Raw genomic sequence first — 24,069 nt, 5'->3', positions numbered from 1 at the left:
GAGCTTTGCTTCCCACAAAGCTCTTAGCCTCCAAACCAAGGAGAATTCCAAGGTGGATTCTTAGCTGGATTAGCTTGGTGGAGGAAGCCCTTGTTGTTGAGTTCATGCATGGCTTCCTTTTTTTTTTTTTTTTTTTTGGTCAAGCTGGTGATTGAATCTAGGACCTCACACATTCTAGGCAAGTACTCTAGCACTGAGCTACATCCTTATCCCCTTTTAAAATTTTATTTTGAGATAGGGGCTCACTATGTTGCCCATGCTGGCCTCGAATTTGTGATTCTCCTGCCTCAGCCTCCCAAATTGCTGGGATTACTGGCAGATGCCACCAGCTGCATGACCTCCTTTCTTGCTGTTATGACCATTTTATTTATAGACCCATTAAGAACGAATGGGGGGTGGTTGCTGGGGAATGAAGTAGATGCAATTTTCTTTTGTCTTCTGTACAAGCTTGGGCCCCCATAAATTTGCCACTTTCTATTACTGATGAAGTGCTCTTGGGGACACATAATTTTAGGCTGGTGCAATTGTGCATGGTCATCTGTTATCTGGTGGTCAAGTGTTCAGAATATACGGTTGCCCACATTAGGCCTTCTGTGATTTGGATGAGCATCCTTCAAAGGTCCTTATGTAAAGGCTTCATTCTAGCTTTATGGTATTGGGAGGTGCTGTGGATCTTTAAAGAAGAGGGACCTGGGGTGCGGTCCCTGTGTCATTTGAGGCATGGTCTTGAAGGGCCTGTGTCACTCTAGTCTCAGTCTCTCTTGACTTCCTGGCTGGAGATGTGACTTCTTGTTTCAACAGAAGTGTCTGTTTTGCCATCTAGTGCCCTCACCAGAGGCTCAAACCCATAAGGGCATTCTGATATTAGACTCAAAACTCCCAAACTGTGAGCTAAATAAACCATTTCTCTTCACAAAGTTCATTGTCTTAAAAATTTCACTGTAGTAACACAAGAGCTGACTGTTATATAGCTCAAGAACAGTTTCACAAAAAGATGGCTAATTCTTTGCCCTACAGGCTTAAGTTTGGATCCCAAGCCCTTGATTGACTTTTTAGATTTACCACAGCCTCCAGTACCACTGACACTGTGTTAGTCAGTTTTCCATTGTTGTGACAAAATACCTGAGAAAATCAACTCAAGGAAGAAAAGATTTATTTGGCTCAGTTTCAGAGGTTTCAGTCTATGATCATGTGACTCTGTTGTTTCTGGGGTTGTAGTAAGGCAGAAGATTCAGGCAGAGAGCAGGTGGTAGAGCAAAGCTACTCAACTTGTGGTGGCTAGGAAGGAGACAGGAGTTTGGGGTGGAGGGCAGGAGTGGGAGGAGGAAGGAAAGGTCAGTGGACAAGATATATTGTAAGGGTAAAATTTTTAAGCTGATTCTAAGCCGCAAGGCTTGGGTTAAAGAGTAAAAGACCAAGTATTGTTAAATTCCTCTGCTGCCCCCGGAACCTGTAATCTCTGTAGCTGTTAGAACAATACCCAAACTGCCCAGTAAACATTTTCACTGGCTCCTCTGGTTGTCTAATAACTTGGGACTCTGTGTAGAATGGCACGTAGACATCGCAGGACCTAAAACCAATCAGTTTAAATGTGCACCCCGCTTAGAAGTGACCAATCACCCCTGTCCAATCTGTTCCCGCCAATGAATGTACTAATCAGGTCTCAGAGTTGTTGTTCAATTTTCCTGCGCCTCATGATGATTTGTTCTGATGTATGCAAAGCCCCCCCGCCCTCTCCAAAAAGTGTACTTAAGCTCTGCCTGACCCCTGCTCTGGGCTCTGGGCAGCTCTCCTTTCTTGAGTGGGCATGGAGCCCCAGCATGCTGGTTCAATAAAACTTCCCCCTGCTTATTGCATGAGGCTGGTCTCTTGTGGTCTCTTTCTCCGACGCTTCGCCGGACCCTTACATTTGGTGCATTGGCCGGGAACTGCGCATCGCCGGACAGGGAGACCCAACGGACTGCTTCAGGGGTAGGTAAGGCACCTTTATCTCTCTCTCTCTCTCTTTCTTTCCCCTCCTTCTTCTCCTTTTCTCCTCCTCGTTTTTCTTTCGCGATCGCTCGGATTCGGTTTCTGGCTCAGTGGCGAGCATAAGCTCCCAGAGAGCATCTTTTGTGATCGCTCTTTTGCGATTGCTGGGGTTCGGTTTCTGGCTCAATGGCCGGCGTGAGCTCCCAGAGGGTGTGAGCTCTCAGAGCCATTTAGATTGGTTTGGGTTGGCAGCATGTGGCTGCCAGCGGAGAGCGTGAGCTCCCCCTGGCTGTGGTGGACAGACGTGTCTTTGGAGCCACGGGCCACGTTCCCCAGAGGGACACCTTGGGGGACTCAGGAGGGGGGACAGAAGAGCCCCTATCAGGTAGAGGGAGGAGCCCTCCTCAGGTGTATTCTGCTGCCAACCTGTCTGGTTTTTGCCGGCAATTCTTTTTTTCTCAGGTTGAATTCACTGTCTTTAATTTTTGCTTCTGAACTTGTGTTAAACGTTTTACTGTGTGTCTATGATTGCGTCTCATTGTGTCACGTTTGTATTGCTTTAGAATGGCCCACCCTCGCAGTTGAATGGCCCCCAGGAGGGTCCCTCCATCTCTCTCTAATCTGTAAAGTCAGAGATATTGTCTTTCAGCTGGGGCCGCATGGCCGTCCAGATCATGGCTTTTAACCTTTCAGGACCTCTGCAAATCTCCTACTGCTTGGGTGGGGTCCGTGCAGTCCGCCCGGAAGATTCAACCCTGCGGTATGGCGGATCTGTCCCGTCCCGTTCCTCCCGGCCCCTCCACCCATCTGTCCTCTCTGCCCCTTAGCTGTCTCCCCTCTCCGGAGAGGCGGGGGGTGCTCCGGCGGGCACAAGGGATGAGCGGGCAGGGTGGGGGTAAGGTTGGCGGGGGACCGCCTCTCCCCCTCCTCTGCCGGCAACCGGCTGCCACTGGGTAGGTTTCCACCACAGTGGGGCGGGCGGGTCGGAGGAAGAGTCAGCAGGGGACTGCCCCCCCCCCCCCCCCCCCCCCCCCCCCCCGTCCGCCCGGCGGCGAGCGGGGAAAGCAGCTCGGGGGCACCCGGCCTTCTCCCTTCCTCGTGGGGGTAAAAGTGACCGGGTCCCAAATCCCCCGAGTGTTGCAGCCCTCCCCCGCCGCAGCGATCACCAAATCCTGGGGCCGAAGAAAGGAACGGGTCTTCCCTGAGTTAGGTTGCTTGGGAATGCAGCCCAAAGCGGGTGGTAAATTCCATCTAAGGCTAAATACTGAGACTAGGGAAGCAGTGTCTTCTTTTCTTCCCCTAGTCGGCTTGAGCGCCAATGGAAATACCTGCTCGAAACCCTGTCCTCATTATCAAATTAGGCGTTAATTGGCTTTGGAGATGGGAACCAAATTTACAGTCACAAATTTTGACACTCCCGAGGGAACTTTTAAGGAGTCTCCACTCTGCTTTCTTGGGGAAGCCTAGCACTCGAAACAACTGCAAGCAGAGGATAAACTTTTTGGGAGCTGACTGCTAAAAAGTTAAAAAAAATAAGGCAAATGCCTGGTGCCTGGGGTCAAACCGAGCCAGAGTAACAGAGGAACTAATCCTATGAGTAAAAGGCGGAATTAAGGAAATTCCCAGCAGCTGCCAAAGCCATTTTGCTTTGGGGAACTCCTTATTCCTTACCTGCACTTTAAGGATTACTCCACCTCTGTTTACTTAATAAAAGGGGACAATAGATGCAGTAATATGTTGATATTATAAATTGTTTCTTAGAGATGATCTTGGCTAAATAAGTATAATTGGGCTTAAACAGTTGTTTAGTTTGACTTCAGATAGTTCATGCTAAAAAACTTGTTTCAATTTTAAACTGGGTAGCCTGACAAAATTTCACTAGGCATTCCAGGACATTGACTTGGACAAAAATAATAAATTATGATATGGTATCTGTTCCCCTCAACATGTAAGATTCAGAAAAAAATAAGTGTTAGATTAAAACGTTGGTCTGGTTTATTAAAATGACATTAAATAGCAACAGTCTTGGAAATTTTTAAAAGCTTAATTTTAGACATACATGGCAGGGTGTGGTTCTTTTTAAAATTTTTCAGGTAATTTAATATAACTTACTACTACTTTAAAAACTTCAGAACAAAAAAATTGGCTTAATGATGCTGAGGGGATCTCTTCTGATAGTAACTTTATATTATAAAAAGATATAAAATTTAAAAAATTACATCTTAAACTTGTATCATAATTTTCAACATCCGAACCTGGAAATTATGACTTATGGTTAAAATGCCTCGACATAAGGTTTCTGCCCAGAATTCCGGTTTCCCCAGTTCCTTCCAGACCTCAGTCAGGGCTTAAGCTGATATGCAAACAGAAGAAGCTTAAAGCTCAGGCCCAAGGAAAAAAAAAAAGGTGAAAGTGTCTTTTTACCTGAACTCAAACTAGACTAAACAAAGGAGTAAATTGTATGGTGTTTACTAATTACTGGCCAGTCATCTTTTTAAGCTCATGATTTTAATCCTACAGGCAAGTTAATGTTTTCTGATCAGCTGTGGAGTTTTTAGACAATTTGTGTTATGTGTTATATGTCGGTATGTCTGTATGTGTGTATGTTCATATATCCTGCAGTGATATGATAATTGACAGATGAGGAGCGCTCATAAAAAAATTTAAAAGTATCTTTGATTCACGTGATTCAAATGGTTCAATTTAAATAGGGTAAACAGATAAAATGTTAATGTCTTTAAAATAATCTGCTTAAATTCAAAAATTTACAAGTATTGTTTCAAAATGCGAACAGAAAGAGGTTAACAGATGAAAAAGAGAAACTAAAAGGTTCTAGATATGGATTTAATAAAAAAATGTGTTTCTAGATAAAAAAGTCTATGTGATTAGGTAATTAAGAGGGTTTAAGTAAGTGATAAAGAAGGTTTGTATAAGTTAGGTATATGTGTAAGTTTTTGAACAAGTAATCTTAAAAAAAATTATACAACTATGGTTAAACAACAACTGTTATCTTTCAATACTTCTCTTGTACTCTCTTGCTTTACATAATGAAGTTCCTTCAAACCTAATTGCAGAAAGTTTAGGCACTACCAGCCTCTGATGACCAATGGACCCCCAACATCTTCAAGAGAACAGTTCACTCAGTGCTGAAGCTCACTACAAGGTACGATGGAATACAACGGACATCAGACAGCAGGAGACAACAAGTTCGGAGAACCTCTTAATCCACCATCCTGGGTTTATGAGTCTTTATGTCTTTCTAAGCCTCATCATGGCCCTTGGTCTCTTCTCTGTCAGTCCCCCAACATGGAACTTCTGCCAAAAATTGACCTTTGCCTTGATTTTTATCTTCATTCTGTTCCTATTCACCCTGATCTTCTTCAGGTGCTGGTGACAATATCTGGAAAAACTTGCCAATAGACGGGTTACCTGCCATTTAATTTTAATGTGTTCATGTCTTCCAGGTATACAAGTCTGTAAGGTAGAAGCTTAGAAAGAGCATTATATCAAACTGGTATCCTAAAGTTGTATGGTAATTTTAGGCTTAAAAAAACATGTTAGAGATTTAATTATATCATTTGTGTTCTGAAACTGGACTTGGTATCAATAAGATATGTACAGTTCTACATTACCTTTTTACACTGAGATACAATTTAAGTATATTTTTAAGTTAATGAGGGCCTAATCTGTATAAAGGTTTTATTGTAAAACACAAAAGTACTTTGCTACTTTTCCATAAAAGGTTAGAAGCTTTCAGCCTTTCTTTAATTCATGTTTTAGGTGTGATATTATGTTGTGATAGCTAATGTTCATGTAAACTTGAACAACAGTTTATGCAGGCTTTATAAAATGATGTCTAAAAAGGTAAAGATCAGCTTTAAAACTATAGTATTCAAGATTTATAAAGAGCCCTGCCTTACTTGAGATAAGGCTCTATGTCCCATCTCGCTGCATGTGAAAGTAAATATGAAAAAAGTAGGCCAGATTTCAGTACATTTAAAGTTGTGTCCAGAAGTTGGTTTTTGTCACGATTGCCAGGATCTCAAACAGGAGATTATAATGTATAACTTTGCCAAAATTCTAGGTAACTATTACATAAACTAAATATGTTTTTACCCTAGTTAGTTTTGTTTTGTAGTTTGCTTTTAGATGGTCTAAAGATTGCCTGTTAATGTTTTAAAGAGGTACTGCTTTAAGAACTTACAACCTGGGTCAACTTAAGATAAGGAGTTACCACTTACAGGATAGAGAGATAGACATTAAAGCCCAGTACTTTTAATATAAGGCTGTTAAAACTTATTTGCTAAATGTTTAAGATTAAGTTTTAAAATTAAAAATTTGGCTCTTGCCCTCTGAGTCAGTCTGAGACAGGGGATAGGGGACTTCTCCAAAGGGCTCTGCAACTCTAGGCCACATAACCTCCTGAACAGGGAGATTAATGAGACCAGTGGAGGACAGAAAGCCAATCAGTGCATTTGCTGTGAAGAGGAGGGTCATCAGAGAAGGGAAACATCCCTGATGCTTCAGAGGGAAGCCATATGGTCAAGCAAGGCCTGGACCCATCCTAGCACAAATAGCACTAGCAGCGCAAATGGCACTAGCAGAACTGAAAAGCTGCTGTAAGTTCCCTGAGGACTCCCAGGGAAACTCAGCTGACTGTTAACAATAGATGGAAACAAAGGTCAGTTTGATTTGCTTCATCTTAAACACTTAGCAAAGACAGTCAAAGCCAAAGCATAGCTGTTCCTGGGCATTTTAAATGATAGTAATAGTTAAATATAACTTCCATAAATAAGTAAACTGGAGACTACAAAAGAGATTCTTAGGTAGAAATGCCTGATAACCATCAAAAAGAACTGCCAGAGTAGTTTTAGCTTAAGGTTAAGATTTCTAACCAACGCAGGTAGGCTTAATGTTTGCTAGTATGGTTATCCAGTCCTAAGTAACAGAATTAAAGGTCTCTCTATTAGGCACAGAGATCATACTAGTAAAAGGATTTTACAAGATCAAATGACATTAAATTATTAAAATTATTAGACAGACTATATCTTAAGGGAAAGGACATCTGTAACCCTAAAAGTTAAATGTTGTATGACAAATATCCTTAAAGATTTACATGCTCAGATAGAAGCCATTTACTCAGCAACTTTGTCATGGAAACAATATCTTAGCTCCTGGTTCTTCGTACTGCCTGATGGAAAACATTGTTAGTCTGTCTTTGGCATCATACTCAATAATTCTGTGCTATGGCATTTATTGCTGCATCAGTCTGGTTCCAGTACTAATGAATTCTTGTTTCTTTTATAGACCATCCATCACTCAAATGGCCTTCCAGTCTGTTACTTCTCAATTGGACTTTTATCATGGACCACTCGATAGACCCGATTTTTAGAGGGGGACTCCAAACTGCTTGCCCCACACCATCCCTTTTCAGCCTGAAGAAGCCAGAAAGATCATCTTCGCCCCCCTTCCTTACAGCAGTAAGGAGTTCCCAAATTAGAGGGGGGAAATGAAGCCAGATTAAAAGTTAGGTAGTCAGTGTAGTTAGATTCGGTCTAATATCGAGTGGGATATAAAATGGAGGCCATGCTGAAAATGATTCCAGGGAATGCAAAACAACTCATGTAATATGAGACCCTTCAATAATTATGATTCATTACTTTTAAGATTAAAAGTAGTCAGAAAAAGGAGTGGGGAATGTAAGGGTAAAATTTTTAAGCTGATTCTAAGCCGCAAGGCTTGGGTTAAAGAGTGAAAGACCAAGTATTGTTAAATTCCTCTGCTGCCCCCGGAACCTGTAATCTCTGTAGCTGTTAGAACAATACCCAAACTGCCCAGTAAACATTCTCACTGGCTCCTCTGGTTGTCTAATAACTTGGGACTCTGTGTAGAATGGCACGTAGACATCGCAGGACCTAAAACCAATCAGTTTAAATGTGCACCCCGCTTAGAAGTGACCAATCACCCCTGTCCAATCTGTTCCCGCCAATGAATGTACTAATCAGGTCTCAGAGTTGTTGTTCAATTTTCCCGCACCTCATGATGATTTGTTCTGATGTATGCAAAGCCCCCCGCCCTCTCCAAAAAGTGTACTTAAGCTCTGCCTGACCCCTGCTCTGGGCTCTGGGCAGCTCTCCTTTCTTGAGTGGGCACAGAGCCCCAGCATGCTGGTTCAATAAAACTTCCCCCCTGATTATTGCATGAGGCTGGTCTCTTGTGGTCTCTTTCTCCGACACTTCCCCAGACCCTTACAATATCCTTCAAGGATCATGCTTCCAGTGACCAACTTCCTGCAACTAGGCCTCATCTTCTAAAGTTCTTATCACCTTCCAATAGCCATTTAAGCAATAAATCCATCAATAGATTAATTCATTATGAGGTTAAAGTCCTCATGATTCAATTACTTCCCAGAGGCTGAACCTCCTAAAATGGTACACTGGGAACCAAGGCTTCAACATGCGGGCTTTTGGGGAACATTTATCTAAACTATAACAATCTCTTACAGTCTTCTGGGTAGTTGAGAAGCCCCATTGGCAGAACAGGAAAGTTATAGAACCTTTTATTGCTCTGTCTTTTAAGACATAAGTGAGCTCAGCCTAGTGGCACACACCTGTAATTCTAGTGACTCAGGAAGCCGAGGCAGGAGTATTGTCAGTTTGAGGCCTGCCTGGGCAACTTAGTGAGACCCCTGTCTTTAAGTAAAAAATAAAAAGGGCTAATGATGTTACTCAATTGGTAGAGTACCCTTGGATTCAACCCCTGGTACTAAAACAAAACAAAACAAAACAAAACAAAAACATCTGATAAGTAGGTTGAAATAGCAGGTCCAAATGGGTAATATGTCACTCCCAAAATTCAGAGAATCACAGGTGATCTTTTTCTTACTGTCGGGAGAAAAAGGTAAGGCAACTGCACTTAACATTTGAGGAGATATCTAGATTCATCTAGACATCCCTGGAAAACGAGTGAGGTGGCAGGCCTTTTAATTTTATGGGATTTATCTCCTCTGGTATGAATGTATTTCCAGAGTGCTTGCCATTTTCTTCTTTCCAGATGTTATCAGTGTAGTCTCATCCATGCAATGGACCAGAGTGCTGTCCTATGGGATGGTGAGATGATCAATAAACTTGCTAACTAAGTGGCTGCAACCCTGAGGCAGGTCAAGAAAAGGCGCACTTGTGTCCTGCTAGGAGAGAGACAAGTCCTGCTGGAAGCCTCCGGGCATGCACAATATTTGCATACAGTGGAGGTGAGGGCAAGTGGCTCCCTGGCAGGTGAGGTCATCCTGCTCCTTTCTCTCTGTTACTAGTCTCCTTTGCTTCCTCCTGTCCTTCTGTTCATTCTCCTTTGCTCCTTTCTACCCTCATCTTTCTAATTTTTCTAACTCACATTATCAGAAGGAGAATTCATACAGTAGAGGGTTCAAGTGAGTTCTAGAGTTGGAAACTCTAGAGTTGGAAAGCCTCTGTGCTTCGTTTCCAGCCTCTATTATCTATTCTCTATTCCACAGCTAGAGTGATCTTTTAGAAACTCAGATCTGATCTTGTCACTCAGGATGAGCCCCCAGGTTTCCAAGTGAACCACAGCATCCTTTGTGATCTGTATGGGTGCAGTAGGTGGGACACGCCTAATTAACCTGATCCTCATGTTTTGTACAAGGTGAGGGGTTGTTTTGTTCCACCCCCAAAGGGAAATGAGGATAGAAATACTGTGGCCTTCATCTCTGTCCCCTCATTGCTTCTTCACGGATAGGGGAGTGACTTTACTGATTGATGATACTATCCAGAGCATTTTTTCTCTTTGGCTTTCCCCACTAAGGTTGGCTGGCTTTTGGATGCACATATTCTTTTCTCCTTCAAATGTTGCGCCTCTACTGCAGTGACCTGCAATTTGTACAGATCCTCTTCCTGAAATTAGGGGGTGATGATAAATGTGGGGAATAGAAAGCTGTTTTAGTCAGGTTTTTCACCGCTGGGACCAAAAGACCTGACAAGAACAATTAGAGAAAGAAAAGTTTATTTGGATGCTCATGGTTTCAGAGGTCTGAGTCCATAGATGGCTGTCTCCATTACTCAGGGTCGGAGATAAGGCAGGACATCACGGCGGAAGGGTATGGTGGAGGAAAGTGGCTGGACATGACAGCAGGAAGCAGAGAGAGAAACTCTGTCACTACACAAAAAATAAACCCCAAAGGCACACCTCCAACGACCCACCCCTTCCAGCCACACCCTACCTGCTTTCAGTTACCACTCTGTTAATCCCTTTCAGGGATTGACTTAAGGCTCTGATAAACCATTTCACCTCTAAACCTTCTTGCATTATCTCACATATGGGCTTTTGGGAGGACACCTCATATCTAAAGCATAATTGAAGCTCATTTTGACTTTAGGTCCAAGCTCCAAGCTCCAAGCTCCAAGCTCCAATTCAGTTTTACTAGTAACAAAGCTGATTGATACTTTGCTCCCCACTTAACTCCACTTATTGATGGAGAACCCAAAAGGAAGAGATGAGAGGTGATATGGTTTGAGTGTTCTACCAAAGCCTCACATGTTGGGAGCATGGTCCTCAGTGTGGTGATGTTTGGAGGTGGGGCCCAGTGTAAAGTTGTTAGATCACTGGAAGTGCTATTCTTGAAAGGACTAACTCATGGGACCCTGAGTTAGTTCTTCTGAAAGAGTCATCATAAAGAGCAAGACTGGCCCAGCCCTGCTCTCTGGCTTCATATCTCACCATATGATTTCTCTCACATGTCTCCTGCCATGCCATCTGCCATGATGTACGTCGCTAAGGGGACCCTCGCCAGAGGCCAAATTGGCGGGGCCACGTGATCTTGGACTTTCAGCCTCCAAAACATTTTGTATTTCTAAGCTTCCCAGCCTCAAATATCTTGTCATGGAAAATGACAAACATACATGGTTTTGTGATGGAAATAATACACATGGTTAACGGATGCTTTCAAAGTCCAACAGTTTGGGTTGCTGCTTATTCCTTCCTCCTCTCTTGCCATTTTCCCCTTGCTTACTGTACTTTGTTGTAATGAATGACTTGCAGTTCTGGAGGGTGTCATGCTCTGGCTCACCTTGACACATTCCATTCCCCTTTATTAAAAAAAATTAACTGGACTGGGCACAGTGGTACATGCTTATAATCCTAGAAACTTGGAAGGATGAGGAAGGAAGATTGCAAGTTTGAGTCCAACTTTCACAAATGAGCAAGACCTTGTCTCAAAAACAAAAATAAAAAGGGCTGGAGATGTTGCTCAGTAACTAATGCACTCCTGGGCTTGATTCCCAGGACTACCAAAAAAGAAAAAAAAATTCAGAGGCCGTTAGACTGAGGTGTTTCTAGCACTTTAAGTTCCTATGTAAGTAAACCAAAGCCTAATGAAAATAGTCAAACAAAACTAGAGACTTTATCATCAGAAACTGTCTTAGTAGATGTTTTTTCTTTTGTCTTGATTCCATGAACACTTTGTAAGTTTTCTCTCACCCCTTCCAGAGAAGGGCTATGCTGCTTGCAGCCTGAGGCTTCCTGATTCATGAATTGATGATAAACTCTTGAAAGTTTTAATGTGTTAGGCTTACCTTTTAACACCTGCTTCTTCTTCTGAAAACCTTTCATTATTTGGCTTCAGTTAAGATTTTCTCCTTCTTGAAGCCTCCTCTGTCCCTTTGGCCTGGCTTTAGGGGTCTCTCCTTTGTGGTCCTTGATACCCTGTCTTGCTGCTATCTTTTGAACAAACTTCATAAAAAAATGTAAAATTGGAGTCACCTGTTAATTGGCCTTTTTTCCCCACTTGTTTATTTTTCTTTGCAATCAAATTCTTGGCACCTAGATTGGCATGACATTTTCTGAATGAATATATTTAACTTGAGCCCCCTGAAGAGTGTAGAATGGCATGCAGGTGGGCCACATGGATTGGATATGCTCTGTAAGACAGTGATCTTCAACCTAGTTTCTGCATGTGTGGAGTCTTAGAATGAACAGAGTCCCAAGGTCATAAATGGCCTTTCTTGGAGCTCCTCAGGAGGAAGCTCCCAAGGAGTGAAGTTTGGTGATGCACACTGAGTCCGGGAGCAATGCTTACTGCTTCGCCTCAGTGGGTTGAGGGCAGCTGCAGCCTGGGTGCTCTATCATGTCCCTATCCACTCCAGCAGCCAGCTCCTCAGTGCCCTCTGCTGTCCACTCCATAGTGGACAGACCCATGGAGCTATTCCATGTTCCTAAGGAACACAGAGCAAGGTAAAGGTGTGGCCCTCAGGGGTTGGAGGGTGGGGAGTTGCTAAGGTCTCCTGAGGGCTCACTTCTCCATAGTAATTCTGAACTTCTGATTCCATGTACATAGGATACTTCTTTCTGGTATCTGCTGATGTGTCATATCAGGGTATCTAAACTAGCCACATGGTGACTACTCTGAATGTATGTACGTTCTGCACATTACAGCTCTGCAGTACTATATTTTGAAATACTTGACTTTGGAAAAGTGTTATTGGATGTAAAATCCTTTTTGTTAATACAAGAATTTTAAATTTGTTCTTTTTTGATGAAAGAAAAAGAAAAGTTAGTGGACAATTTACACATATTTTTGTAAGGGTCCGGCGAAGCGTCGGAGAAAGAGACCACAAGAGACCAGCTCCATGCAATTGGCAGAAGGGGTTTTATTGATTCAGCATGCTGAGGCTCCAGGCTCACTCAGGAAGATAGGGCAGCCCAGAGCCCCAAGCAGAGGTCAGGCAGAGCTTAAGTACACTTTTTGGAGAGGGCGGGAGGCTTTGCATACATCAGAACAAATCATCATGAGGTGCGGGAAAATTGAACAACAACTCTGAGACCTGATTAGTTACATTCATTGGCGGGAACAGATTGGACAGGGGTGATTGGTCACTTCTAAGCGGGGTACACATTTAAACTGATTGGTTTTAAGTCCTGCGATGTCTATGTGCCATTCTACACAGAACCCCAGGTTATTAGACAACCAGAGGAGTCAGTGAGAATATTTACTGGGCAGTTCGGGTATTGTCCTAACAGCTACAGAGATTACAGGTTCCGGGGATAGCAGAGGAATTTAACAATACTTGGTCTTTTACTTTTTAACCCAAGCCTTGCAGTTAGAAACTTCACAATGTCCGGTCTTTCACACTTTAACTCAGGCTCTGCGGCTTAGAATCAGCTTAAAAATTTTACCTTTACATTTTCTCTATTGAAAAATTCTAAATGAGCTTGAAAAAGGTTTTATATTTTTTATTGCCCATTCTGTGAGCAGTTTTCTTTGATGGTGACCATTATTCATTTAAAAAATTGATACTTCTGGGCTTGGTGGTATATGCCAGTTATCCTAGCAACAATGAGGGAGGCTGAGGCAGGAGGATTTCGAGTTCAAAGCTAGCCTCAGCAACTTAGCAAGACCCTAAGCCACTTAGCAACACTCTGTCTCAATATAAAAAATAAAAAGAGCTGGGGATGTGACTCAGTGGTAAAGTTCTCTTGGGTTCAATCCCCAGCACACACACACACACACACACACACACACACACAAATCAGTACTAAGGATTTTTTTGTGTGTGAATATTTATTTATTTATTTATTTATTTATTTATATGTGGTGTTAAGTATCAAACCCAGTGCTTCACATATGCTAGGCAAGTGCTCTACCACTGAGCCCCAATCCTGGCCCAGTGCTAAGGATCTTTTTTTTTTTTATTTATTTTTTTTTAAATTAATTTTTATTGTTGGTTGTTCAAAACATTACATAGTTCTTGATATATCATATTTCACACTTTGATTCAAGTGGGATATGAACTCCCATTTTTACCCGGTATACAGATTGCAGAATCATATCAGTTGCACCTCCATTGATTTACATATTGCCATACTAGTGTCTGTTGTATTCTGCTGCCTTTCCTATCCTCTACTATCCCCCCTCCCCCCCTCCCCTCCCCTCTTCTCTCTCTACCCCCTCTACTGTAATTTATTTCTCCCCCTTATATTTTTCCCCCTTTCCCCTCACTTCCTCTTGTATGTAATTTTGTATACCCCTGAGGGTCTCCTTCCATTTCCATGCAATTTCCCTTCTCTCTCCCTTTCCCTCCCACCTCTCATCCCTGTTTAATGTTAATCTTCTTCTCATGCTCTTCGTCCCTACTCTGTTCTTAGTTACTCTCCTTATATCAAAGAAGACATTTGGCATTTGTTTTTAAGGGATTGGCTAGCTTCACTTAGCATAATCTGCTCTAATGCCATCCATTTCCCTCCAAATTCTATGATTTTGTCATTTTTTAGTGCAGAGTAATACTCCATTGTGTATAAATGCCACATTTTTTTTTATCCATTCGTCTATTGAAGGGCATCTAGGTTGGTTCCACAGTCTTGCTATTGTGAATTGTGCTGCTATGAACATGGATGTAGCAGTGTCCCTATAGTGTGCTTTTTTTAGGTCTTAGGGAGTGCTAAGGATCTTGATCAGAAAACGTTCAGCCATTTTTAAAACGCAAAGTCTAATGTAAAATTATACACACAGAAGAAAGCAGTGTTTAAGAAGTTTTATATAGAACCAGTATTAAAAGATTTTTCTGTTATTGTAAATTTTATTTCCTTATAATTATTAGTAAGAGTATGATGAATTTATTTTTTGCAGCAAGCCCTATCAAGATACTTCCAAATCCCCTTTAGTTTACCCTGATGCACCATTCAAATACGAGCACTTTTTATATATGCCTTGATGTGGTGTAAGTACTGAATTGAACTACTTCATCTAGAAAGCCTTCCAGGAATACTCTACACTGTTATTAATCATTAAACTTCCAATATACACTTACACATCTTTGGTCTCATCATATTTCTGTTTGTTTTCTCTCCACTCCACTCTTTCATCCCAACCTGCATTAGATTATGAGTCCTATGAGCCCAGGGACTTTATCAGTTATTCTCTGAATATCAGGGGTGTCTTACTGATACTCCAGATCAGTTCCAGATCAGGTTCCTTGAACTTGTGTCTGTTTGTCTGAGGATGTTCTCTGATCCCCAGTTCCCTTTAGCTGGTCTCTCTGTTCAGGGCCCAAGCCATCCTAGTACACCAAAGTTTCTTTCTAAGGCTTCCAGCCTCCAAACTTGTTATATCAGTCAATCTCCTTGACTGGCTGCATAATGAAGCAGAAAAATTACTTATTAACAAAATATAGAGTAGTTCAAAGAGCTGTGGGGAGAGCTGGAGGCCATGCCAGAGGCTAAGCTTCCATGACGAATACAGATGGTCAGTTGAGGAAACTGTTGATGCTGCTTCCAGGACTCAGATGATATTTCCAGGTCAGAATTTGCCATTGCAGCCTTCTTTGCTGCTGTCTAAGAGAGACTGCATGCTGCTCCTCAGGGTCTGATCCAGTCTGGAGGGTTGGTGGTGAGGGTATATGGGAGCAAGCTGATGGCCCAGAGAAGCCAGGGAGATCCTCTTGCTCTGTCAGGCATGCTGTCACCAGTTATGAATGATTTCAAAAATCAAGGGTGGGGAGGGCAGGGACAAGGATCCATGTAGAATATTTCAAGAGGGAGTAGTGATAGGGAACAGACAGATGCGAGTGATGGGAACATGAGGTTAAGGAAAAAATTCTAAACCATGGGTCCACTGTGCTCACCCCTACAGGCTTTTTTTTTTTTTTTTCCAAGAAGCAATTTACCTGCGGCCCTGCCTGGGTTAAGTGGACAGGATATATCACATTCCTCAGCAAACTATCTGTTATCTGTAGGAGAAATGCAGGCCTGAAATAACGTCAATAGCAGGAATCCAAATTTCTCTAAAGGAGGAGACTTTCGTGACCTTTTTCACAGATGAGATTCTGGAATTCAGGGAGATAAGGAAAATTACCCCTAACCATAAAAGCTATAGGAATTTATGTTTAAGAATTCAAATTAGAGTCAGTCAACATGGACCAAAGTGACCTAGAGTTATCATGGCAGTGGGGACTTAAAATCTGATATCATAATGCTGTCAGTCAAAAGTCGAATTGGACCTGAGTAGAACTCTCTGGAAACTTCTTAGGAACCCCCAATAAAGCTGGAATGCAAGAGAGGCACACTGTCCCTTTCCTCTCTGAGAGAATCCACTCTCTCCCTTGAAAGTGTCCCTCTTTCCCCTTTCCCATCTCTTCTAATAAACTCATCATCTGTTACTTTAAGTGATGTGTCTGAAATCTTTCTGAATTGACCACAAGAATTGGGTTTTTCCAGGTGCGTTGGTGCATGCCTATAATCCTAACACTTTGGGAGGCTGAGACAGGAGAATTTCGAGTTCAAAGCTAGTTTCAGCAACTGTGAGGCACTAAGCAACTCAGTGAGACCCTGTCTCTAAATAAAATACAAAATAGGGCTGGGGATGTGGCTTGGTGGTCGAGTGCCCCTGAGTCCAATCCCCGTACAAAAAAAAAAAAAAAGAATTGGTTTTTGAAAGAGGGTCTTCAGGCTGCCTCAGTTTCCCAGACATCTCATAATAGTAGGATCAATAATTTAGGAGGCCTCAGGTTGGGCTGGCAGTTTTGAACCTCACCAGGAATCAGTTAGAGCATGGGGTTTAATAGTTGGAGTTTTGCACGGTACTTCAGAGTTTATGAAATGATTCTATTATCATACTTCAATGATTCATTAAATAAAATCAGTATCCATTGAATGATATAGGGAGTGATGGGGACTGAGTCTTTTCCTGTGTTCAGGTTGCTAACAGTTTACAAGTAGATCGAGATGAAAAGAAGAGTCCATTTGCCTGGGAAAGCAGCAGGGAATGGGTGGCCTTTTGACCTAGTGTTCCACAGGAAAGGCCTCTTGGCCCACTTGGGCAGAGAGGGATCTGGGTGTCACTAGCAATGGGAGTGGTGTGCACACCCAGGATGTGTGGGCCACCTGAGCCCCAGGGCTGCCTGCCACCACAAATAGAGGGGTCATCTGCAGCACCCTGCACACCATTTCCTACCCCAAGCTCTGCAATCTGTGCAACCTTAAAAGTGTCTGCACCTCCAGCAGGGTGTCCTTGGTCAACTGTGCAGACTGGCACATCCACGTGGCTGTGAAGCTCCTGCTCAGCCACACCTTGCTGCTCCACAGTGAAAGAAAAGTCTTAAGAGAAGCTGGTATTTTGCACAAATCCAGATTTAGTTATGTTCTTCCAATAGGGGAATTTGCAATAAGCCAGAATTTTGGGAAATAGTTACATGCCAAATAGATCATTAAATGAACTCCTACATAGTAAAACTGAACATCCTGATGTTGTGAGGCTGTTAAGATGTCACATCCTACATGAAGTTGCACTTACTGTAAGTTAGAGCAATATGAGTTCTCCACTTCATCATTACTTGAAGACTCAATATATCTTGTTGGATAATGAATTTCATATTAAGATTGCAGTTTTATCAAAATGGCATATGATGTTTCTCTCACAATTATGAATTAGCAAATTTCCCCAGAGGAAAATTTGGAGAAACAATTATGCCACGTGAAAGACAATTATGCCACAAACCTGAACAAAGAAATCAAGGGCCAGTGTCAATCATGATACATATGATTCTGCAGTTATCCTATGAGAAGTGTTAGCCAGAAATCAGCCTTTTGAAGAAGTCACCACTCTTTTGCAGATTATGTAGTGAGTCTCAGGGATATCCACCTGATGCTGATGAAGAAAGTTTGCATTTGACAGTTATCATGATCTCTCTAATAGAAAGGGAATGGGCACAAAATCCAGAAGAAATACCTTCTTCCCTAAAATGTTAATAGAATTTAGGCCAGTTCATTTATGGAGAACATTATGGAGATAACTTTTCTAACAAATTAACAAAGTTACAGAGTGCTTTGAGTACTCTTCACTTACATGACAAGGAGATGGAGTTATCTCTGAACATATCTGGGAATCATGGTCCACAGGGGGAATCATGTGGATCCTCTCAGCTCCATCAAAGCAGTGGTTCCCCTGGAACTCCAAGGTCCCTGTCAATTTCTCAAGAAAAAAGTTTTTTTTTTTTTTTTAAAATCTGGAAAAACTCCTGACTATTCTTCTATAAAGCTGCATCACTGTCCTATAAATCACAGTTGGCGTAGTACTGTTTTTGCATCTCAAAGGGTTATATTCTGTGATTACAAGACCAGCCCCTGCTCTTCAACAAATAATAAATCCATTCTTAGCTGAGGGGTATTCAGAGCGTCTACAGCCTGGTATAGCCCAACAGTGGATCCAGGGCAAAAGGGAAGGCATTGTGAACCAAATGACTAAAGTCTGCCTTAATCAGTCACTAGATGCCCTCCTGTCTGAGGACTTGATCACAAAAGAGGACTATGTGCTTATAAGTACCAATCTTACAAGGACCTCAGAAATCAGTAATTACTGGATACCACTGCCATCCAAGGACAATTTTCCAAAGTAATAGTGCAAAATTTGAATGATAATAAACAAATGGGTCTTCAACCTTACCCAGAAATACTGGTGGTTTCTAGCCACCATCTTCAAATTTCCCTCAAAATAATAGTTAGTAAATAAGTCTTTTTCAAGAAGACAAGTCAGTTTCTTTTACAGGTCTGTTAACTTGATATTCTTTTAACAAAATCCACAAGGATAGTACAAGTTTTACTGAAGATTTTTTTTGGAGGGTAAATATTAGTATCCTTCCATGACAATGCAGTATTTAAAAAATTACATAAGGAAAAAGTCTGCATTTTGCCACATGGTTAAAACAAAACCAAAGAAGCAGCTGGAGAAATGTTAAAATTCATTGCAAAGATGGATTGGTAGTGGCATCAAGGAGGGAGAAGTGTGTTTTGGATATCAAATTTCAAGAAGGAATTCCTTGCGTTTCCTCTTGAAGGGTGAATAGCAGTTTGCCAGGACACGTTGAGTAAGATGTGTGTGGGGAATTTCTGGCAGAACAGGAAAGGCATGGAGAGACAAGAAGTCTGCCTAAGTGGGGAGTTTTATTGGAAATGAACTTAGAAGAGGAGGCAGAGGTGGGCTACAGTGGGATGCACTGTTTTCCACAGTTGAATCACTCAGCACAAGAGCAAATCTTGAGGGGCTTGAGTGCTGAGGGCTTAAAGATCAGAGGGTTGGTGGAAGACGGGGTTCCTACACTTCCTCTGTAGCTCCTGTTGTTGATGAAATGTTGGAGGGTTGTGGCTCCTCACAGAGAGCTGGAGCTTCTGAAGGTTCTTGTGTGGAGGACATGGAGATGGTAATTGCCAGGTTTCTGTTCTCGCGACTAAAAGGCTCAGGGGTTACTCCAGTTGAACTGGGTTAACTGGGCTGCGCAAAATAACCACACAAGAGACACAAATACTTTTTTCTTTGGGGTCGCTGTGATGGCTCCTCTGACCTTAAGGGTCCGCAGGAAGAGAGAGAGAGCACACACATGCGCTGACCCCTTTTATTGAGGAGAAGTTATTCAAATGAGGGAAGGGGTCAGGTTTCAGGGGGCTGAGTCTATCTTAACTGATGTCCACTGTCAGCAGGTTGACTGACATCTGGGTAGGCCACACCCAAGGGCACAGCAAGAGAAGGGGACACACACAACTGTTATAGGGATCGAGTGGGGGGTGCCCGTCAATCATACATAAACAAGATAATATCTATAAGCCAATTATCTTTGCCTAATGTAACCACACTGTGAGGAAACTATAAATGCTTGCAGCATTTATATGATGGCATATGATGTTTCTCTCACAATTATGAAGTAGCAAATTTCAGTTGCAACTGAAGGCTATTCCAACAGGTAATGGTGTGTAAGAGGCTGATGGGCCAGGAAGGCATTATCTGGAATAGTCTGTCCTCTCACATTAGTCTTAAGCTGCTTTTTCATCAGGGAGGACACCCAGAGAAGTGGAGTGGTGGAAACCTCTGCCATGGCCCTGGGGAAGATATGGAGGAGGTGGCATCAGCCACCTTGAAGGCTGAAGAGTGCTTCACTTTCACAAGTCCTGTTTCTGGATCCCTGGTTGGCTTTGGTTTTGTATCTTGCCTCCCAGGCCAGTGTATCTTCTGGAATCCTTGACCAGCTGTCTCCTAAAAAGTACACAGAGGTCTGGGGATGTGGCTCAAGCGGTAGCGCCGAGCGTGCGGCCCGGGTTCGATCCTCAGCACCACATACAAACAAAGATGTTGTATCTGCCGAAAACTAAAAAATAAATATTAAAAAATTCTCTCTCTCAAAAAAAAAAAAAAAAAGTACCCAGAGCCTGAGATTTCAGTGTGTTTCTTAGAGATGGGGCATAGGATATTCTGGCAAAAAGTTTTTCCTTTTTCCTGAGGCCTAACCCCAGTCCTTGATGAACTCTACCGCCTTCCCTGGTATCTTGGGAATGAGTGAGTCTCATGACCAGAACTCTCAGCTATTACTCCTGAAGGCTGAGAGTAGAGCAAATGTACTGTGAGTAGACTCAGACACACATGGAAGAAAATGCAATGGAAGGCCAGGAAGATTCCACAGGCTCGGGTGGGCCACTTAATTGGGTGTCAGGTTCATAGACATCTGCCTCCATGACTGATGCAGACCTCTCACTACTTCTATAGTCATGGCAATCACCTGAGCAACCTAGAGGATGCTAAGTGTTCTTTCTCAAAGTTGACAATCTTTTCCACTCTCCCTTGTCCTAATAACCCATGTTCTGACTGTGAATCTGGGGTATAGAACAGTAGGTAAGGCATAGATTTATCTGTTTTAATTCTAGCATTTCCTGCCAGGAAGCCTTATTTCTGCACGGTTTCTGTTAGGCTGGGGTTTAGTCCAGCACTTGAAAGCTGGGGGCAGGAGCAGTCAGTGAATGAGTAGAAGTCCCCTAATCCCTTCAGGTTTAGGTGGCCTGCCTCTTCACCATGTGTCGTAGAGCCCCTGTCACTTCCTTGTTCCGAAGGGTGTAGATGATGGGGTTGAGCATGGGTGTGATGACTGTGTAGAAGAGGCTGAGGACACGGTCTGTGGTGACAGAGGAGCCTGCCTGGGGCCGGATGTAGGTGATGCTGGCTGTTCCAAAGAAGAGTGAGACCACGAGCAGGTGGGAGGAGCAGGTAGAGAAGACCCTGCGACGACTCTGGGTAGAAGTCATTGCCAGGATGGCACTCAGGATGCGGACATAAGAAGTGACAATCAGAGAAAAGGGGACCATGATGAAGACCACAGTGGCGGTCATCACAGAGATTTCGCTCCTGTGCTTCCCAGCACTTGCCAGCCTCAGTACCGGCAGGATGTCACAGAGGAAGTGCGGGACAGTAGGGTGGCTGGGGAAAGGCAGAGTGAAGATGAGGGAGGAATGAGTGGTGGCTGTGATGATGCCCATGACCCAGGAGGTGCCCACCATGGCCCTGCAGGCCTGCGGGCTCATGAGGGTGGAGTAGTGTAGGGGTCTGCAGATGGCTGCATATCAGTCATAGGCCATTGCCGTGAGCAGGCAGCACTCTGAGATGCCCAGGACAATGAAGACATACATCTGGGCTGTGCAAGCTTGGAAGGAAATGGCCTGAGGCTCTGGGGAGGCCAGATCAGCCAAGGTCCTGGGCACGATGTTGGTGGTATAGAGGACCTCCACCATGGAGAGGTGGCGGAGGAAGAAGTACATGGGGGAGTGCAGCGCGGGGCTCGCCTGTGTGAGCAGGATGATCAGGGAGTTACCCAGCAAGGTGACCAGGTAGACCAGAAGTACCACACAGAACAGGGGGCCCTGCAGGGCCCTGAGGTCCGAGAACCCTAGAAGAAGGAATTCAGGCAGTGCAGTATGGTTTTCCTCGGTCATCGCTCCAGGCCAGAAGCTATGGTCCAGCCAGGAAAGAGAAGTTATTTAGAAACAACAACATTTCTGACATTCAGTAAAGTACTTTTCATACAGTCCCTCTCAAAATCAAGTGACAGTGTGTTCCCTTTTTGGATGAACCTTGGATCTCAGAGAAATATTGAGGAAGTGATGGGACTGGGACTTGAATCCAGGCCTCTTGATTACAAATTCTATGCACTTCCCACAATTTTGCATGCTCTGTTTTTTTTTTCCTTTGAAGACTCACTCCCATTTGGAGAGACCCCGTATCTGTTTGTATTTTGGATCTTTTTCCAGAACGAGGGACGAAGTAGAAGCTGTGCTCTCAGCACTTTTGTACCCTCCAGACTGAAACTACAGCCCAAAGCAAAGCAGGTCACACCAGGGGCTGTCCTAAGCTGGTGTCTAGTGGGCAGTCACCTGAGAGCTGAGGATTTAAAATGGTGTGTGGTGATATGACTATTTGTGATCACACTGCCCAGTGGCGTCAAGCTTTGGGATTTTGGCACTTGCCCTGATTCCTTGGCTCTCCTCTTGTCTAGGCCCCTGTGATCAGCTGTCCCAGCACACCCTGTGCTCTTCAGAGTTCCTTCTTTACCAGTGTTCCCTGCAGAGTTTCTACTCATTCTATTTAAATCTCACTCATTCTTCAGGCTGAAGCTCAAGTTCCACTTTCCAAGGCAGATTTCAATCATCTTCATGCTCAGAAATAATTGTCTATGGCATTTCAGGGTTGACCTCTAGGGTCATTTATGTCTACGTGACAATGCTTTGATCTTATCTCCAGTATTGAGAAAGGTGCTGTGCGGTGTCTGTGTGAACAGCTCAGTAATGGGGGAATTCACTACCTACTGAGGTGGCCTCTTCTAGCTTTGGCCTTTTCTGTTTGTTGGGAAAGTATTCATTATACTGGTCTTGGCTAAATGTTTAGTAGTTCACAGAATTTCTAACCCCTCTTGTACTAGCCAGTCCTTAAAGTATTTGAAGAAGGTGTCTTTATCCATACTCTCTTGAGACATTGCTTGTGCCTTGGTCCCAGCACTTCCTCATGTAAAGTTTCTACTATAAGATCCTGTAGGACAAGATGGGGATGTGGGGAAGGGGTTTGTCTGTTTTAGCAGTTGCTAATGTTTCTACTATGCTAAGAGTCGAACATTCATTATATCATTGGATCTTCACAATCATACTGTGGCATAGAGACTTTTATTTTCTCCATTTTGCAGATGAGGAAATGGAAGCCCAGATAGTGTAAGTAACTTTCTCTAGGTCAAATATTTAGAAAGAGTTTGGGCTCAAATCTGGGTCTGTCTAACTTCAGGAACTTTTTTTTTTTTTTTTGTGATACTGGAGGTTGAACCCTGGGGTGTGACCACTGAGCTGTGCCCCCAGCTCCTTTGAATTTTGAGACAGAGTTTTGCTAAATTGCTGAGACTGGCCTTGAACTTGTGATCCTCCTGCCTTAGCCTCCTGAATGACTAGAATTATGGGCATGAGCTACTGCACCAGCAGGGCCTGTGCTCTTACCTAAGTCATCCACTGTCTTGGAGGTTAGTTTTATTTTTTTTTTTTAAATTTTTTCTTGGAGTTTAGTTTAATCACCAGAACGACTAGCATGATACTTAGAACATGCCAAGTCTTCCCTAAACATTTATTAGGAGAATGAATGATTCCAGTTATAAAGACAGGGGAACTGATGAACAGAGAGATTAAATGATTTGCCTAAAGTTAGACACTAAGACAGGAAACTGAACTTCTGAAGAAGACCTGAGTCTCAAGATTTACTGAGCTTGCATCACCCACATTCACCACATACATGGAGTTTGTTCATCCATCTTTGTATTTAGACAGGAGGGTCTGAAGCTTTCTGCCCATTGCTCATGGACCTAACCTTTGTCCCACCCTCACCTGCCCTGTCATCATATATATATTTTTTAACCTATTGCCATTTACTCTAGCTCCCACTTAGAGATTGCTGTGTGCTAGGAATTGTGCAGAATCTCAGCAGACTTTTCTAACAACACTAGTCGTAATTGTTTCTTGCCATTGCAGATAAGGAACTACAGCTCTGAGGGATTTTAATCAACATCCGTACGTGCTGCATGTCCAGTGAGAACCTTAGCCTCACCTTACACTTTTGAGGGATGAACTTGCATCTAGTTAGTTTGACCAGGGTTATCTGATGGTCAACAATCCACCAGATGTCCACATCACTTAGATAACATAGATAAGATCCTGCTGTTTTCATATTTTTAAAATGTCATTTTTTCTAATTAAAAGTACTTGAGAATTATTTGGAATAAAGCCATCCATGATTCTATCCCTTAGTTAAAT

The 24,069-nt window shown here is 43.0% G+C and overlaps 1 protein-coding gene and 1 pseudogene across 1 annotated transcript; one reads left to right on the top strand and one right to left on the bottom strand.

The window, feature by feature from the left end:
• The first annotated feature begins 17,002 nt into the window (after positions 1-17,002).
• Positions 17,003-18,474, top strand: LOC143398501 (receptor-interacting serine/threonine-protein kinase 2 pseudogene; annotated as a pseudogene).
• A 2,310-nt stretch (positions 18,475-20,784) lies between these two features.
• On the bottom strand, positions 20,785-21,720 carry LOC143398500 (olfactory receptor 10P1). Its single transcript, XM_076855399.1, is given in 1 exon segment — positions 20,785-21,720. A coding segment is annotated over 1 exon segment (936 nt).
• Between the last annotated feature and the right edge of the window lie 2,349 nt (positions 21,721-24,069).

Source organism: Callospermophilus lateralis, chromosome 4 (assembly GCF_048772815.1).
Source record: "Callospermophilus lateralis isolate mCalLat2 chromosome 4, mCalLat2.hap1, whole genome shotgun sequence".
Classification (NCBI taxonomy): domain Eukaryota; kingdom Metazoa; phylum Chordata; class Mammalia; order Rodentia; family Sciuridae; genus Callospermophilus; species Callospermophilus lateralis.
The sequence above is the reverse complement of the archived record's forward strand: the minus strand, read 5'-3'. Positions and strand labels throughout refer to the sequence as shown.